The sequence below is a fragment of the Amia ocellicauda genome, chromosome 5 (genome assembly GCF_036373705.1).
Source record: "Amia ocellicauda isolate fAmiCal2 chromosome 5, fAmiCal2.hap1, whole genome shotgun sequence".
Classification (NCBI taxonomy): Eukaryota; Metazoa; Chordata; class Actinopteri; order Amiiformes; family Amiidae; genus Amia; species Amia ocellicauda.
In genome coordinates this window covers 47,411,984-47,426,773 of record NC_089854.1, presented here as the reverse complement: position 1 = coordinate 47,426,773, position 14,790 = coordinate 47,411,984, and the positions used below count along the sequence as shown (strand labels likewise).

General features: G+C 36.7%; 1 protein-coding gene and 1 pseudogene across 2 annotated transcripts in view; one reads left to right on the top strand and one right to left on the bottom strand.

Annotated features, from left to right (window-relative positions):
- LOC136749050 (putative nuclease HARBI1) overlaps positions 1-14,790 on the top strand; it is a 470,787-nt pseudogene that overhangs the window by 322,894 nt on the left and 133,103 nt on the right.
- Positions 1-14,790, bottom strand: part of usf2 (upstream transcription factor 2, c-fos interacting) — a 123,541-nt gene that overhangs the window by 9,805 nt on the left and 98,946 nt on the right. For both annotated transcript variants that reach the window (XM_066705526.1, XM_066705525.1), the window contains 2 exons: positions 10,628-10,686; positions 5,866-5,960 (listed from right to left, as the gene is read on the bottom strand). In XM_066705526.1, the coding sequence (XP_066561623.1) occupies positions 5,866-5,960; positions 10,628-10,686 (154 nt within the window). The remainder of the gene's footprint in view (positions 1-5,865; positions 5,961-10,627; positions 10,687-14,790) is intronic.

Genomic DNA, 14,790 nt, shown 5'->3' with positions numbered 1-14,790 from the left:
TGTTTTAAAGGCAGACGGCAGACAAACAGCCTTCACATCAGTGGAGCAGATAAGAGAACACATCAGAAATGGCCTAGTATTAATGCACTTCATGTTGCATAAAAGGTGATATTAAAGATTGTATTTGGTATAAAGGATAACCACTGTCTCCTTACATCTATGGATACTGTCACTGGTAATGAATCCAACTTCACCTACATGGAGGAGTGCAATAACTATGCACATATAAAGAGAATGAATATGTCAAGACCAAGCTGGAGTAGTGTAGTCGGCCATGCACATCAGGCTAAGCACAATTCAGCTATTAATTTCTTAAAATATTGCAGAGCTCATGCAATGCTTCTCACAAAGATGTCCTTTCTACGGTGGCCCTGAAGTGCAAAACACAAATGCAAAAAGAAACACGTAACTGCAAAAAGAAAAACACAAAAACAAAAAGAAAAACAGAATTGCAAAAAGGAAAATGCAGTTGCAAAAAGAGAAACACAAATGCAAAAAGAAAAACATGCAAAATGAGAAACACAAAAACAAAAAGCAGAAGGCAATTGCAAAAAGAAAAACACAAAAACAAAAAGATTGTTTTAATACAGAATTGCGTCATCTACAGTCCTACCAATAGAAAAAGCGTCCCGCCTCTTCATCCCCCACCGCTGTTATGGGCAAGCTACACGCACACACAGGACTGAAGCACTGCTAGGTCAGCCATCTCTGTTCGCTGTTCTCTGCTGCTCTGTGCTCTCTGCACGAGAGAAACGCTCAATTTAAAGTATACGTATCGATGCAGACCCGGAAATCAGACGGCTCCTGGAATTATGATTTTGAATGTCACTCTCGCTTCATTTATTACAAATACAAAATACAAATAATGACTCTATTGACTGTAAACTCTTTACAGGGAAGTATAATTAGAAGTGGAGGTGCACTGTATAGAGTGACAAATGTAGGTCCTGTAGGCTAATTTCATATCTCGATCAAGACCTATATTTGTTAATATAGAATGCAAAAATACCAGCTCTGGGACCAAATCACTTTCAATATCAGAAATAAACACTGGTGTAAACAGAGAGCTTAATTCACATTCATTGCACCAATTATGTGTGTGTTCCCTGTAGTGCTTACAATGACCACTGTCCTCATATGTATTAAATGTATGCGCACACACATACACACAGGCAGAATTGTGTGAGCTGTAATGTTTTAGTGTTCAGCTAAAAAGCATGATGTTCTTCATTAATGTGAAATCAGTCCTCTTATTTCTTTTCTGTTTTTGTTAACTTACCAACACACCATGTGCATGGCAATTGCTTTAAGAAACACTTAAAGTAGGCTAACATCACTTTGTAACCTTTGTAATATAACCTGCATCAACACTTATACTTTAATTCAAGCATTTCTCTCATTCACAGAGAGCACAGAAAAGAGAACAGAGACGGCTGACCAATGGCAGCACTTCAGTCCTGTGTGTAACAGCGGTGGGCTTCGAAATAATGTGGCTGGCAGATGAAGAAATTAAATAAAAAATCTTTTTGGTTTTTGTGTTTCTCTTTTTGCATTTGCGTTCTGCTGTTTGTTTTTGTGTTTTTCTTTTTGCAATTGCATTCTGCTTGTTTTTGTGTTGTTTTCTTTTTGCATTTGTGTTCTTTTTGCATTTGTGTTCTGCTTTTTGTTTTTGTCTTTCTCTTTTTGCAATTGTGGTTTTCTTTTTGCATTTGTGTTCTGCTTTTTTTTCTTTTTCTTTTTGCAAATGTATTCTGCTTTTTGTTTTTGTGTTTTTCTTTTTGCAATTGCGGTTTTCTTTTTGCATTTGTGTTTTGCACTTCAGGGCCACCGTACCTTTCAATCTTGCACCTGTACTATTTTCTCATATTACATAGGATAATTTTTTTGATCATTTGTTGTACTGAGACTGGCCGTTCTTAGTACATTAAGTACACCATTAGAAGGAAGTAACTTTGGACAAAATTACATCTCACCATAATGTGCATTGTGAAACATTATGTAAACAATCAGTCTGTAATAAAGTAATTTGTCAATTTCTGCTATTTGGAGAATTTAATCTGATGCATGTAGACCCATTCTCAAATAACTGAGGCACATACTGTGATCTCATTATAGCACTCAAGTCCTACAACAAAAGCAGAAGCTATTGCAGCTTCCCGAACACAAAGTGAAGACAGACATCATTACTTGGTGGAACTAGGAAATGATGGATGTTTTTTTTTAGAGCAGCAACCAGCTATCACTGTTGCACTCTTCTCACTCAAGGCGAGGAGAAATTAGGTAGATATTTTTACTCTGAGTGAGCCCGACATTTCAAACGCAGAGCATGTAGTACAAGCTCTTAAACCAATTAAAGTTGGTACAAGTCTTATGTCAGAGGAGAGCAACCCTACACTCTCACTCATTGCACCTTTACATGCCCGGCTCCTCCAAGATTACCATGACAGCCTTGGAGATGCACCCATAGTAAAGGAGATCAAAGCAGTGTAGCATTATGATGGGTGTATTTTGATAAGAGCATTTTAGCTCTGAGCTGAAGCACTGATCTAAGGAAGACCTCTCCCCCCAAAGTTATCAGATTTCCTTAAAGTGTGGAACTGGTTTACATCAAAGTGACAATTTTGGGAGGATGGCACCGAGAATAGGCCAAATAGTTTGGAATCCTGCTGTGAGATGTCTGGGGAAGGGGGCCTGTAGGTAATAAAAACTCTTTGAAAGGGACGAGAGCCGAAATCCCGACACAGCTACGAACCCGGGCCAACCGGCATTTCCAAAAGATGGCATGGATTGACATCAGTCATAAATCAAGCCCCCCTCCAATAGGACACTGGGGGCTGAAACCGAAATCCAATCTCAAAAACTCAAGAACCAATCACCTATTGATCTGACAGGCGTATAAAGGACAGCGCATGGCCTCCCTCTCTCTCTCTCTCACCTGAACCAGAAACTCACTGCCACAGCTCAACCTGTAGCTCTGTTGCCCGAACCAGAAACCAACCAACAGAAGAGTTAAATTGGGAGAAGGAGATTGAGCCGTACGAAGAATTCTTTTAAAGGACTTTATTTAATAAAGAACTTTACAGACTGCGCATGCCCGCCTGTGCCCACCTGATCAGTGGAGTTTTACAGCTGAGTCGACTGAGTACGAAAGTGTCAGTCATTTAAATAGCTATTTGACCCTTGGAACCAAACAGGGCCCTGCTTTCCTCAAAGAGTTTGTCTTCAAATAAGTACGGTGAGAGACCCTGCTTGCAAAGAAGATTTTGTGCACAACCTTGGAGCCTTCAAACCAGTGGAAAATCTGTTTGGAAAAGACTCTGTTTCGCGAAACCCCCAACTTCCATGTGCATCGACAGAGTGGAAGTTCTTGGACAAAGCCGAACCGGACTGCCTTTGTTCCAACCACATGGACCTCGTGCCGTGTGCCGTTATCTGAGCCCGAACACAGAGAGGCCTCTCTGCGACGAAGTTCAGATAAGTTTAACATTTGAGAAATCAATTAGAAATGTTAATCTGTGAATCATAACTCTAGAATGTGTAATATCATTTAGTTTTCTTAAATATAAATGTGTGTTGCATTAAACTGTTTTGTTGATAATTTTAGAAATAAAATCTGTCAACGCCGAGAAATATCTTCTCATTCCTGTTTAAATGTTTAGTCTGAAATTGACACAAGTTAATAGACACCAGATTATAGGTGGCCCTGCCTATCCTTAATCATTGAATAATAATCAGTTAAGGGAAATTTTGGTAACAAGTAATGATAGGATCTTTCTCGGCACCTAAACGTAAATGAGACTGATATATATATAACGAGAAGTTACCTGACATAAATACTAACCGGCGTAGTTATTTAATGTCTGACTAACAATACTAATGAGAGACTCACCTTCGTCTTACTAACCAGTATTGTAGTCAATGACTACAACTATAACCTTTTTTGTTTAACGATTTGTGTGATATCATATGCGATCCCATGGTCTTTGATTTGGTCACGGAAGTGATTTGTCTTTGATTTGTTGATCTAGAGTTGAATTTGTATTCGTTTTCCCTTTTGTATAATTAGTGTAGTGCTACATTTAGTCTTTGTTTTTGAATAAATTTGACAATTTATATCTTTGGAATTGGTGTCTGCGTCCAATTATTAATTGAAATTGAGTTCTACAAGATTCCACGATTCATGATAAGGTGATACTATAAATTCACTTCTTTAATTGAAATAAGTGTAAGTGTACCTTACGCTACAGCAGCAATATGCAAATATTTACAGAAAAGGTATCAAACTGGGACAGAGAAAGCCACTCTTTACGTAGCCTCAACTCTTGATCTAAGGTTCAAGGCCCTGCCTTTTCTGTCTGAAGATGAGCGCCAAGAAACCAATGCCAGTGTGATAGACTTTGTGGCAGGAAATCGACAGCAGTTTCAGGTAAGGTGATTTAAAATATTTTTTTAATAATCATTACTAAATACAAATAAAATACCAATCAATGCGAGTACAAATAAAGTGATTTGTCACAGATGTGTGTTATGGGGAAAATGTGGTCTACTGTTTTAAGGATTTCCCACAACTATATTCAGCACCGCCCCCACCCCTAAAAAAGTTTTTTGAACACAAGACCATTTGCTTCTGCTCCACCCTCCACTCCCATTCACTACCCCCGTTTGCTATGGCTTCACCCCCCCATAGGTACCATGCCTATGAAGATTTCTGGTGGAACCCCTGATTTTAAATCAAATAAAATGTAGATAACATTTGATAGTTCTGTATTTTGTGCAGTAGATGTAGAATAAAATGTGATATACTCTGTGTTTCCTGCAGCAAGACATGAGGATGGAGGCTGATATGACACCCAAGCTTGAGGAGGACAATTAGTAATCTGACAATCATGAAGAGGATCTCTGTGCCCCCCACTAAGAGTAGTGCATTTTTATTTATTATTTTGCTTGGATGTACGTTTGACTGTCAGGGTTACACCAAAATCAGTGGAGACGCTCTCAGTTGGTGGAAGGAACACGAGATGGGAGTATCCTCTCTTGGCCAAATCTGCCAAGCTCTTCCACTGTATCCCAGGAAGGAGTGATTCAACTGAGAAAGTTTTCTCCAGTGTTGGAGATATCGTGACTGCACAGAGGAGTGCACTGCATGCTGATCAATTACTGTTTTTGAAAAATAATCTTGACACTTACAAGTAATTCATATATGTAGCATTTTTTTCAATATGTAGTTTAGTTGTTTTGTTCTCTAAATAATTATAATTAAGTGCTTAAAGATGCTCTATGCAACAATTTAGCAAATTAAAAAATGACACACTGCTGCCCTTAAATTATTTAAATTTATTTTGTATTTATTAAAATAATTATATTAAGTTGCTTAAGGTTTCTATAAGAATGTAGTTTACAGAATTGCACATTGCTAAAGTCCTTGTGTTGACTGGGCAAACTGTCCCGAAGATCAATCCATAATATCATTTAAGTTCTAAGTAATTTCAAATTGAGTGGTTCTTTTTTTATTAGGGGGCGTCAATGGGAATTAGCTAAAGATTGTACTTTTAAGTATATAGCCTAATGTTATTTGACCTTTTCTATAGCACTTCAGTAAGTATTGTGATTCAGATACCATGATATATTGAATAGTAACAAGTATATTGTGAAATATATCATATCGCAAGGTACTTGCCAATACCCACTGTTTGATAGTTTTTAAATTGCAATTAAAAGCATTCTAGAAAGCCTTGTTGTGTACTCATGTAACCTATGTTGTTTAATTTCTTCGGGTGTCTAAATCACAACCACACAATTAAAATCCAGGATTTTTTTTTTGTGCAAAGCTGATTGTGTTTCAAACAATAACGTAAGAAGTCTTACTGCTCCTGTCTTGCTGTTGTCCGTGTTGCAGTCTGGAATGATCTTAGACAATGTGACGATCCAGTTATTGATTTTATCTCTCCGCCGCCTCTCAACTGGAAGAAATCAGACAATGGAAAGGTTGCAGTGCAAAAGCATGGAGTTTATATTACTGTCCATCAGCCTAATTAAATTAATAAACTTTCCCAATCTTTAATGGTTAGTGGACATTTTGTATGGTACTGGATCACACAGGTTTTTATTAAAATGTATGCATAGATGCCATTGTTAAAAATATGGTTTGGGATAGCCTTTGCAAATAAATTAGCCACTAACAATTAGAATTAGAGCAAAAGATCACATGAATAGTAAAAGGTAAAATTGCCTGTAATATAGTTGTATAGTTCAGTGAAACTTTCAACCCTCACCTAAGGTATTCATAAGTTGTTTTCCAGTTTAAAGGGACAACATTGAAATGATTAGGGTTCTTAACATTATACAAGTTAAAAAAAGTTGGACTTTTGATATACATCGTTGGGCAGGGTAGTTACATTTCACCTAATCATCAGCACACTGTTCTGGAGAATGTCAACACAGTTAATTATGAAAAACTATATATTTTGATACACAGAAACCTTTCCAGACATGGAAACAGTTTTGAAAGGGCTTTTAAAACCAAGATTAATCTTTTATATAGATGCCATATTACCAATAAGGGGCAATATTTTAGCAAGGTTCCTGCAGGTTAAAGATGTGGAAAAATAATTACTTTTAAATGACTTTTCATAGTCATAATTACTGACTTTTTAATGACCTGGATCAAAGAGTTTTAGAATTATAATAGTTGCATTGACAATAGTTGCATATATGCACAAATCGGTAGAATTCTGCAGATCTGCACATATCTGTGGAAATCTGCACTACAAGAACGCGACCAATGGCTTCTTCACTGAGAAGTTCTGCATGGAAATACTTTGACAAGGGAAATTAAAACACAGTTAAGTGTATAATATGTGCAGTGCAATTAAACTACCACAAATCTATAGCTGGTATGTTAACCCACCTAAAAGCCAATCACCCTTCTGCAAAACTAGCAATGACAGAAAAGGAAAGAGGACCGCAGCAAAAACATTTTTTAATTTTATTATTAAGCTACAACCACAGCCAGCTATTGCTATTTATTTTTTAATTTTGCTGAAACCTGAACACACAGGTATGTTTCCAAACATAGACCGGCAGTCTATATGTTGAGTGTGGTTTGGAAACGTGGAAAAGTAAATCATTTAGTTTATAGAGTGTATAAATAAGCTAGATAGATAGGTCTAATACATTTTGTATTTTGCTGTTATGACCAGAAAACAAGGAAGCTAATGGTATTGACCAATGGAAAGGACATTACTATGGTGTGTCATCAACCATAGAGATTATATATTTTTTTACTATTAATTTCTAAACCAATCCAAAGGACCTTTCTCAACTGATAAAGCAGGCATCAGGTTACACACTGCTGAGGGCAGTGGTCAGAGTGCAGATGAGAGAGAGACTTTACATTATAGCTTGTAAACAATTACTTTTAATGACAACACCATTCATTTTAATTACTTTTAAGGGCCTTAAGAAAATACTTTGAAATATAATGACTTAATGACGTGTGGGAACCCAGTTTAGGTAAGAAAAGAACAGAGCATTCAATCCATCAGAGTAATTTAAAATAGAACCATGTATAATATAATGTTTACAATGCTTTATAGTAATTTAGTTCAGGAATGTATAATTATCTTTGAAAAGGAAGGGGTTTTGTGGGATTATGTAAGTATTTGTATTTACGTCCTTCCATTTTAGCTTGCTTAACTTATTTGCTTCCTTTGAATTTTTAAATCTTCAAATCAAGTCTCTAAACTTGAAAAGAAATGAAGGTAATTTGTGCAGTACACAACCAGATGTTTTCTATAGGCTTACTTTACAGACTAGAATCAGATACATTTTTTTTGTCTGAAAATGGAAGCGTATTGCTGCAACATGAAAAAAATAAAAAATACAGGTATACACGGGAAGCTACATGGGTATAAAATGATGCACCTTAAATGCATTTTATGGAAACTCAAGCCACCAGACGCCTTCTTCAATCCTGAAGGAGTCATGTTACAATATATCACACAAGTATCTTAGTAAGTTTATTAAGTTTCTATCCTTTCTATCCAGTTCTGTCATATCGCGAGGTTACCCATAAGAACTACAAATGTTCTGGAACTTTTTTTTTTGCCCTGGCAGCAAAAAATACCTGAAAAAAACAACAAAAAACTGGCAGCAACACGCCCCCAAAATACAAAAAAAACAAAAAAAACTTGCATGTTTTTTTTCTTTTCTGTGGTAAACGTTTTTTTTTTTTCATGTGGCAGCAATACGCTTCCGTACATTTCAAAATTACATTTGAAATTTGTATACATTTTTAAGTAAACATTCCAAATTCTCATTATTATGAAAACACATTTAATGAGAACACATACACACCTATATGGCAGTAACTGCTTGTGTATTGTTTTTTTACTTCTATACAAATCTTTACATTTGTTTATTATGTATTTACCCTTTTTCTTATTATTATCAAATTCACCACCACCATAACAACATGTGTCCTGATCTCTGTAAGGTTTTGCATAGTACATTTTAGGATGAGAGATTATTAAGATAAATATGGTGATGGACCAGTAGAGGGCAATATCTGCTCGCTCTTGTCAAGATATTCTAGAACAGAGGTTCACAACCTGTGATCTGTGGACCCTGGGTGGTCCAAATGTTGAGAGAAATTGTCCCCCCAATAATGTATGCCTGGCCCCATGCCTGCATCCCCCCCGCAAATATTGACAGCATCCCCCTGCTTGAAGTGCATGTCACAGTGACAATGGTTACGATCAAAGGAAGTTTAAATCCACTGATAAGAAGAAGTAACCTGCAGCCTTTAAGACCACGCAGATGCTGTTTTCAGTTTCAGCACCACCCCCTACTCCACATACCATCAAGACCCACCCACAGCTACACAAACTGTAACCCTCAATACTGAAACTAAACCTATGCCTGTGCTGCTACCAATGTCATAAATGAAAATGAAATGAAAAATGTAACATCACTGGGCCCTACGATTAAAAGAAAAATAGATGTTTAACATGCTAGTGTATAGAAACATAAAATTCAATGTGTCAAATCTTTTGTTGCAAGTTCAAACAGTGGACTTTATTAATCTATTATATTGCACTGTACATAAAATGTGTAAAGTATGCAGGCTGGTGAATACATTCATTTTAAATGGTCCATGGCAGCCATGTTTTTTATTGCAGCAACTTAAGTTGATAGACAGTGCTATTAATGCAAAATTTGACCATATTGTTCTTATTGTTCTTTAGACACTGTTGCCAGATGATTAATCAAATGACACAACATGGCTGGGAAACTGTTTGACCAATCAACTTCCCTTGAACAACCAGAAAATTTGAGAACAATTTACACTAAGGGCTAGACCAAATCCAAACTTTGACGCACCCTTGAATCACAAATTCGGATGTAGTACCCCCTCACCTTTTGATGTATAAATAATAGGAAGTGGCTGCTAAAAATAAATGAAACCAATATAGGGTACAGATTTGTGATATTTGCAGGTACAGACGTGCTCAAAATTGTTGGTACTCCTCCACAAATAATGAAGAATGCACAATTTCCTCTGAAATAACTTGAAACTGACAAAAGTAATTGGCATCCACCATTGTTTACTCCATATTTAATAGAAATCAGACTTTGCTTTTGATTTTCAAAATAATATTGTAAATAATTAAACAAATGAAAATGGCATGGACAAAAATGATGGGACCCTCAACCCAATATTTTGTAGCAATCACTGCAATCAAATGTTTTCTGTAGCTCTCAATGAGACTTTTGCACCTGTTAACAGGCCCACTCTTTCTGAGCAAACTGCTCCAGCTGTCTCAGGTTTGATGGGTGCCTTCTCCAGACTGCAAGTTTCAGCTCTTTCCATAGATGTTCGATAGGATACAGATCAGGACTCATAGAAGGCTACTTCATAACAGTCCAATGTTTTGTTCTTATCCAGTTTTGGGTGCTTTTAGCTGTGTGTTTTTGGTCATTATCCTGTTGGAGGACCCATGACCTGTGACTGAGACAGAGCTTTCTGACACTGGACAGTACGTTTCGCTCCAGAATGCCTTGATAGTCTTGAGATTTAATTGTGCTCTGCACATTTAATTTAATTTAATTTGGAATATCACTATAATCCAATTATTTATTATCATTTCTAAGGGGTACCAACACATGTGTCCAGGCCATTTTAGAATATCTTTGTAGAATGAGCGATAATGCATCTCTTTTCACAGCTTCTTTGCTTTATTCTATGACATACCAAAGGCATGCAAGTATACATGATGCAATAGCTTTTAATTTCATAACTTTCCAGGAGGAATGAAGCATTATTTCAATGAGCTGTAAGAAACAAATTTGTAACAAATTTGAGCACGTCTGTAGGTCAAAGTTTTGATTTGGACTGGCTCTAAGTTTCTCCAAATCTGAAGATCTGAATGTCAACATTTCACTACAATATAGCAGTTGGACCATGTGACCACTATATCCTGTTTTCACCAGAAAAGCATGGTACCACAGGCCTCTATAACACTGCAAAGTTTCAAGAGTTAGATTAATGAGCAAAATAAACTGGAAATCAATTGTAATTTATAATAAACAAATAGATTAAGATAGATTCTCAGCATTCATGTTTTACCTTCATTGTGTTGTGCTCGCCTCCTTTCATCCCTTGGTGTTCTTGGTCCATCTATCTTCCTGAAGAAAATAAAAATAGGGTTCATAACTAAAGTACACGCATCAGAGTAAATTGACCTTGTACAAACATCTAGTTTATTTTTATTTTTCCCCCCCAAAGATGGCCAACATTAAGCCATTTTATCTTTCATTAAAACTCCATGATTGTTTGAAGGGGAAGTATTTGAAAGGGCACATTTTCAGTCTCAGGTGGCATACAGCATAAGAAGGATCAACCTTTTAAATGGCAGTCATCTGCCACCAAAATCAATTTCTTTATTTACTGAACGAAAAGGGCAAGTATTCTCAAAGCAATGATGGGATTCCAGATCTCACTTTCTGGACAGATCCTTAGAGCAGTGGTTCTCAAACTGTGGTACGCATACCCAGGTGGTAGGCCAGACTACCCTGTAATTGAATGTGTGCACAGAAAAATTAGTAATAAAAAAAATAATACTAATAAAATCTATGTAAATTCTAAATTTGTAATGTATTGAATTTGTTTAACAAAGCTTGAGATGGGTTTTAATATTTTCTATTTTAATAAAAAATGTTTATTACATCTATTAAGTTCCTGTTAGCTACTTGAGTGTTTATACCGCTATCGAACTTTCAGAAAGAAAGATTAATGCCACATTCGCCAATAGAACAATTGAAAATAAATACCTCACAAAAATCAACTATTATATCATGGCGGAAAAAACAAGACTCCAAGAGGACTGATCCCAGCTCCAACAGATCAGACACATATGTTGAGAACGAGGAGAATAATAAATCGGTCACTGACACTAGCTCTGATGCTGAACCTGATACAGACAGCACTGCTGGTGTTAGCAAGTGTCAGAAAACCACAAACAAGGCAATACGATCCAAATTATCTAAGTTTGGAATTTACTTACACCGGGAAGGAGGAAGAGCCAAGACCACAGTGTGTTGCGTGTTGTGAGATTCTCGCAATGAGAGCATGAAGCCAGCGCATCCTCGGTGGCACTTAATCATGAAACATGCAATCTTGTATGGCAAGCCATTTAATCCATAATTCTTGATATCAAGAATTCAATTTCTGATATCAAGAATTCAATTTCTGATATCAAGAACACAATTTCTGATATCAAGAATGATCTGGTATTTTTGATATCAACAATTGTATTTTTTATATCAGTAATTGTATTCTTGATATCAGAAATTGTATTTTGGATAAAATAAATTGAATTCTTGATATCAAAAATGCATACTAAATAGCATCCGGTTCTATTTTTGATATCAAAAATGCATATTAATTAACATCCAGTTCCTAGTTTTGATATCAAAAATGCATACTAATTAGCTTCCGGTTCTATTTTTGATATAAAAAATGCATATTAATTAACACCCATTGACGTGTAACCCTTTAACCCTTTACACTCCGCCCCATTATTTTCAGATCATTATAAATACATGTATCAAATACATTTATCAAAATATAAATAATAAAATAAAGTAAAATATAGAAACTAGAGACCAGGAACTTTCAAACAATGTCTGATTCATAGCTTGAGCTACAGGCTTGCGAAATTGGCCATTTCTCAGAGTGTACAGGACTAATTTGCATCTGCTTGAGTTTTTGCTTGTACTCTGTCAGCTGATTAGCCCTTATAATATGAAAGGCCACAGCTTGTTCTTTAATTTGATATAAGATACATGCATATGGTACAAACGCGGGTATTCTTTTCGTTTTATTTGATATGATCTTTTTCAATACCCAGCACATTCTAAGGTATTTAGATGTGCGCGTGTAATCTTTTTTCTACAAACTATCAAGGAGAAACACAGAAATAAACAGGCAAAATGCCAGTAGAGAATGGCAATACCGCTGAGGTTGTTCAACAGTGAACAGGGCAGTGTCAGACATTAACAATGAGAGGATGACAGTCTGAGAACTGAGTTATTCACTTATACTGGGGGAATTTACCGAAGAAGGGGAGTAACTATAACATGGAAAGCAGGCAAAACCGGATGCTAATTAGTATGCATTTTTGATATCAAGAATTGCATTACTGATATCAGAAATACAATTCTTGATATCAAAAATACATACTAATTAACATCCGGTTAAAGGTAGGGTATGCTGGTAAAATGTTGGAAAAAGACTTATCCTCAAATTGGAAGCTGTAGGCATTCAGGGTAATGTAAGTAGATAGATTATGAACTGGTTGATGTATAAGGAAACAGAAGGTGTCGATTAGAGGAGTTGCTTCTAACTGGAGTGAGGTTGTTAGTGGAGTTCCACAGGAATCAGTACTAGGGCCTTTGCTTTTTCTAATCTATAATAATGATCTGGACTCTGGGATAGTTAGCTAAATAGGTGGCTCAGCAGATACAATCTCGGCAGCACAGGCTATTCAAAGAGACTTAGATAACATTCAGTTGTGGGCTGACACCTGGCAGATGAAATTCAATGTGGATAAGTGCAAGGTAATACATGCAGGTAACAAAAATGTCCACTATAATTACACTATGGGAGGAACAGAACTAGATGAAGTACTAGTTTTGCACTTTGTTTTGTACTTATGTTGTAAGTCACCCTGGATAAGGGCATCTGCCAAGAAATAAAAATAATAATGATAATAATAAAAATAAAAGTAATGCATGAGAAAGACCTAGGAGTCTATGTGGACTCCTCACTTTCTCCATCCAAACAATGTGGGGAAGCAATAAAAAAAGGCAAACAGAATGTTAGGTATTAGAAAAGATAAGAAACTTCCAGTAAGTTACTAGTTAAAACTTCTTATTAGGATTTCTCTGCTCAGACTTATCTGTGTGGCAGATGGAAACTATTTCTGCTGCCGTGGCAATTCTTTGGGTAACGAACCGAAATTATCTATAACATGTTCTTATCAGTACAGTGTGTACTGTGTCCTTGGTACCAGCACTTCCATGTCTGGACTAATTACAAAGAAAATCTTATGAAATTTTGTTTCCCATGCTGTGTACTGTGTCCTTGATATCAATGTCTCCATGCTTGAACTAATTATAAAGAATACCTTATTAATTATTGCTTCCTGTGTCTCGGAACTGCTCCGGGACATATGCCAAGAAGATATTATCCAGGTTCAGGATGGCCCCGAAACTCCTTTGAAATACTGCTTGTAGATGTATAAAAGGCTGTGTGAAACTTTCAATAAACTGAAGATAAACAAACAGACTTTGTGTCCATGACTTTTCTTCCCGGGCCTGTCTCCTACTGAAAAGTCTCAACTGTTGCTGGAAGTGCTGACTGGGGTGCCTGATTCACTGGGGAATCCGAAGGGTTGCTTTAACTGAAGCGTTGTAGCATAACATTAGGGTATATTGTCAATAGTGTAGAATTTAAAACAAGGGAAGTAATGTTAAGACTGTATAATGCACTAGTTAGAGCTCATCTGGAATACTGTGTACAGTTCTGGGCACCACACTTCAAGAAGGACATTGCTGCTCTAGAGGCAGTTCAGAGCAACCAGACTTATTCCAGGTTTGAAGGGAATATGCTACTTGGAGAGACTGAGGGAACTGCACCTTTTCACCCTGGAACAGAGGAGACTACGTGGGGACTTGATCCAAGTCTTCAAAATCATGAAAGGCATCGACCACATCAAACCAGAGGAGCTTTTCCAGATCAGCAGGGACATACGCACCCGGGGACACATATGGAAATTGGGCTTCAAGGCATTCAAAACAGAAAACAGGAGACACTTCTTCACACAGAGTAGTCACAATCTGGAACAAACTCCCCAGCAATGTGGTAGAACAGAAAATTTGGGAACATTTAAAGTCAGACTGGATAGGTATCCTTGGACCACTCAGATATTAATGGACACCAAACGAGCACGATGGGTCTAATGGTCTCCTCTTGTTTGTAAACTTTCTTATGTTCTTATGATATCAGGAATTGTATTTTTGATATCAGCAATTATGGATTAAATGTCACAATGGCTTGCCATAATCTTGAAGGATAAGCCTGTTGATTTTTTTCAAAGGAAGCAGCGCAAGTCCACCATAAGTGCTAGTCCAGTTTCCAAAGCCCAAGAAGCATGAAGCATCTTACCATGCTCGTCTGCGGATTGCTAAAGCAGGTAAGCCCCACACTATTGGTGAAGAACTTTGTTT